Below are 4,632 nucleotides of genomic sequence, written 5' to 3' on the forward strand. Positions count from 1 at the left end.
ACAGTTACACACACTATAGTTCACAACAGTTTACTCACTTTCTATCGTGCTTAGACTTAATTGTCCATCCCCGCAAACTATAGTTCCGATCTCTGTGTCTGCTATCCTCAGTTCCTGCCGACCATATCGCTGTTTTTCCTGCTTCGTCTCTCCTACGTCTCTGTCTCCACTACTGCTTCGACTCCGTCTGTCTCTCTTACTGTCTAGCGCACTTATATACGATAATACTGCCTGTTCTAGAAACTTCTAAGACTCAACACGTGCTACCAGCGTCAATTGACTCCCGCTGTCGCAACGCACTAGCGAATCTTCTAGAATATTCGTCACGTTACCCCGCTGTCGTAACACACTAGCGAATCTTCCAGAATACTTGTCACGTGACCCCCACTGTCGTAACAATATCATCCTTGTGTAAAATATATTAAATGATCCTTTAATGTATTTAATTCACTTTGAAATTTACTAATGTTTTTCATTTGTACTTTTTGCCACTGTTGTTGACTTCCTGTAGTTGCTGCTGACTTTCCTGCAACTGTTGGAGACTTTCTTCTTGTTTCCTTTCTTGTCTCTTTTCTTTTTCCTCCAACAACTGTTGTAATTTCTCTTCTTGTTTCTTTTCTTTTTTCTCCAACAACTGCTGTAATTTCTCTTCTTGTTTCTTTTCTTTTTCCTCCAACAACTGCTGTAATCTCTCTTGTTTATTTTGCTGTTCGAGCTGCCACTGCTGTTGTCTCTCTTCTTGTTTATTTTCTCGTTCTTCTTGTTTCTTTTGTTGCCATCAAATCTGCTAAGCTATAGTTTGATTTGCCGCTTCTCTTTTCCATTATTGTTTTTTATCCCACTTCTTACACCAATTTGTTACGTCTCTGGTCGTTTGTTAATTTTCTGTAGAAATTCTTTCCAAAAAACTCCAGTGATACAAGTTCTTTCTTAAATAAAACTAGGTTGTTCTTTCTCAATACAACTTTGCAATACACTTAATTTCCACAGCCACTTTAACTTAAACACACGCTAGAATTCACAACAATTCACGCACTTTACTTACGGTTTGACTTGATTATCTGTCTTTGTATCTCTCTGTCTGCAATTATCTCTTTGCCGTCACTTTATTTGCCGGCTTATATACGAGAACATAGCATGCCTAGAAAAGCCTAGAATTGTGAGGAACAGTCATGGTCTTTCTTGAACTCCAGCGCATGCTCCAAGCGTCGCGCGACTTCCGCTGTCATAACAGTATTTTTAACATATGGCACCAACTCATAGTTACATAAATTATTTTTAATGTATAGCACCACTTTGTGTGAAAAGTTGTAAGATCCATAGTACAAGTATCTAGTGAGGTATTTTAATATATAGCATCAAAGTGTATATATGAGGGCTGAATTTCAAAAAAGAAGTTTGAAGGTGACTTTACAGGATTTAAAGTGATTTTCGCTACTTGCAAAAAAAAAACAGAATACTTCATTACATTTTTAATTCAGGAACTGGCTGTTTAAATTTCATCTCTGAAGCATCTGCAATTTAACAAGTGTGAAATTATAAAGAAAATTTTAGAATGTTTGAATACAAGCATAACAAGCATGAAAAAAAGTTATATATATCTAGATCCCAATGAAATTCAAAAAATGCAGGTTTTTTTTACAACTGACCACATGCATTGTTATAATGAATGGACATTGTGCAACAGCAGAAAAGGTGTGTGCGTATGTAAACCCTGATCTAATTGTTTTAAATAAAATATTGTACACATTTATTAGATTCTATTTTGCATAGAGCATCTAAAATTTCATTTAAGAAATCAGGCCAAACTTGCTCTTTTGTTAAAATTTGCTATCTTGTCTAACTCTTGGGAAGGCCTTGTTCAATGAGATGGTGTAATGGGCTCACACCCCTCTGGGACACTTTACTCAAATATTCATTAGATTAACTTTAATATAAGTTTAACATAACAGCAAATGTACAACGTTTCGACAAGGTTTTGTCATCATCAGGTACAAGCTGCATTGTTGTGTTTCACTTCACGTTGTTGTAGTTTCCTTAGTTTGTCTAGTTTCTTATTGTGTGTAGACTTCTTTTCTTGATTCAGCAATGAGTTGTCTTGGTTGATAGCGCGTTGTATATTGCCGTAATCATCTGGTTTGAGGTAGCAGGCCAGTTGGTGGTCTAATTTCTGTTTGAGTTTTTGTAAATAGTCCAGTTCTTGATATTTGGAATTCAGGGTTGCTTTTAGGAGTTTTTTCTGCATGTTTTGGATAATGCCTGAAAACTGGTTTAAGTTTTTCGATAACTTGACCTTCACAAATTTAGGAATTAGTTTTTCAGAGCGGCACTGTCTTAGGAAGGAAATATCGTTTCTCTTTTTGATGATTTTTATATTCAGGTTACGTAGTTTGGAGACTTTCACGGTATGATTGGTTTATGGTAGTGGATTGGTGAGAGAACATACTTAAAAGGTTATACATGGAATAACAAAGATAAACGTTTAGACTTGCACAACCTCGATTAATCGCCGTGATGAATTCAAATTCGATGACGAGGAACCCACTTTGAGACTAATAATGGCTGGAGACGGCTTGAATGGGTAATGAAGAAAAACTTTAATATAAGTTTAACATAACAGCAAAGTGGGTTCCTCGTATCGAATTTGAGTTCATGAGATTAGTTTGTTATAATTTCTTGTATTATATGTATGGAAAATATAGAAAAGAACCATATGGCTTCATTTTGAAACTTTAATAATGCTCTCAAAACAAAGTTTAACTATCTTAAAATGCTTAAGATTTAGCTCCAAAAACAAGATTTAGTTGTCCAAAAATAGTTTAAAATTTAAGTGGGGACTTTTCCCTGAACCCACCAATGAGAAGTGCTGCCCCCTTGACCCATGTTGGGGAGGGATCCCCAGTTGTTCTTCTACTTTACGTAATAATGACAGCCCTGCATGATATCAGTACTTGTCTATTATATGTGGTTGAAAAAACACCGGCTAAAAAGTGAGTTCATGAAAACGAAAAAAAAAAAAAGTTTAACAATTCTGCAGAGAAGTCAGAATCAATGGCATATTTTTATTCCTCCCCCAAATTCCAGTCTTGAGTCTTCATAAAAGTATAGTACAGGCAGATTATAGGTCCTTGGATGTATTCAAAGCAGTAATATTTTTCAAGGCAAATGTGGCAGTGGAGCAATCATAGTAAATATACATGGAAGTTTAACTGGTTGGGTATTATTCTTTAAACATGGTAACATTTTGTTGTTCATGGTGTATATTGACCTGGATATCACAGTTAGTATTTTTGAAACCTAGATACTGAATTTTGTTTTTATGATGATTTTGTTGCAGGTTCATATTAGAAATCATAAAATGGTTCTATAAGTAGTTGTACTTTTTCATTTAGATTTGACGAGTATTTCAAATTATCTCCCAGATAAAGATATTGGTCAAATACTGTGGTCTTTGTTTTTTTTTTGCATGATCAAAATAACATTTATAAAAAGTTAATGATGTTTGTGGGTGAGCCCATAAAGAATTAAGCTCCTTTGGGTACCAGTCATTTTTACATATATTTCTAGGTAGGTTGGGAATTACAACTTGGCATTAGCTGAAGATTTGTGAAATATTAATGTATTTTAATTGATTGTTGTTTATCTTTCAGATAGAGTAGACAAGTTTTATTTGTATCTGAGGTAGTTGCATTTATATTAGTGAGCTAGTTTAATGTTTCTCAGTTTTTAATAGCAATTTACAGAAAAAATATGTGGCGTATGGATATTTATTGAAAAGCAATCAATGAAACTTGTTTTCTGAGTTACTGATCATAACTTATCTTTCCAGTATATAATATAAAAAAAATATTCCTGAAATGTCACATCAGGCATGAATTTAATTTTACTGGCATATTAATATCAAGTTAAAATCACTTATTTCGAATTATTCCAGTGAGGCTTGTTTTTCTGTATGTTGTTGAATTTCATTAGATTTTTTTAAAACTAATTTTGTAGAAGCTACTCTATTTAACAAATGATACTTTCAAACAGTAATGCCAGGACTGTTAAAGCTATTGACTGGAGATAAGTACGTACATACTAGCCAAGATGCAATGTGTTTACAAGGATTATGTTTTGGTCAGAAAGTGAAACTATCTCTTACCCAAGTGGAGGAAGTAACTGAAGTAAAAATCTTAGCACAGTCTTACCCTGAAATGGTTGCTTTTCGATGTGCCGTTCTTGATCGCTTAAAGGTAAAGTTTTTTATTACTGAACTTGTAACTTTTTACTCACATAATACTGATTTTAATAAAAAAATTTGTAATGGTATGTGCAGGAGTCATGAACCGAAAACATTATTCAATAGCTAAGGTTCTTAAGTCTCTTTACAGTCATTTAGGACATTGCACAAGATGTGTCTGATTATTAAATGAAAATAATTTTGAGAGTAACTGTGTCGAAAAAGTGCTCATTTTTCCTTCAGCAAATTAATTTCCACTCGATTTTAGATTACGTGATATTACATTGGTAAGGTGTTTTATTATATACACCTGGAAAAAAGTTAAGCACCCCCGTGTTTTTTTCAAGTGATTCAGATTCGATGTTCTTGTGACTGATTATAAATTACCATTCAATCTAAACGTGTTTACC

The 4,632-nt window shown here is 33.9% G+C and overlaps 1 protein-coding gene across 1 annotated transcript in view; it reads left to right on the forward strand.

Moving 5' to 3' along the window:
- Positions 1-4,008: 4,008 nt before the first annotated feature.
- LOC106468012 overlaps positions 4,009-4,632 on the forward strand; it is a 2,868-nt gene continuing 2,244 nt past the window's right edge. The window contains exon 1 of the mRNA XM_013928408.2: positions 4,009-4,235. Within this exon, the coding sequence (XP_013783862.1) occupies positions 4,035-4,235 (201 nt within the window). The 5' untranslated portion in view covers positions 4,009-4,034. The remainder of the gene's footprint in view (positions 4,236-4,632) is intronic.

Source organism: Limulus polyphemus, unplaced genomic scaffold (genome assembly GCF_000517525.1).
Source record: "Limulus polyphemus unplaced genomic scaffold, Limulus_polyphemus-2.1.2 Scaffold2832, whole genome shotgun sequence".
Classification (NCBI taxonomy): Eukaryota; Metazoa; Arthropoda; class Merostomata; order Xiphosura; family Limulidae; genus Limulus; species Limulus polyphemus.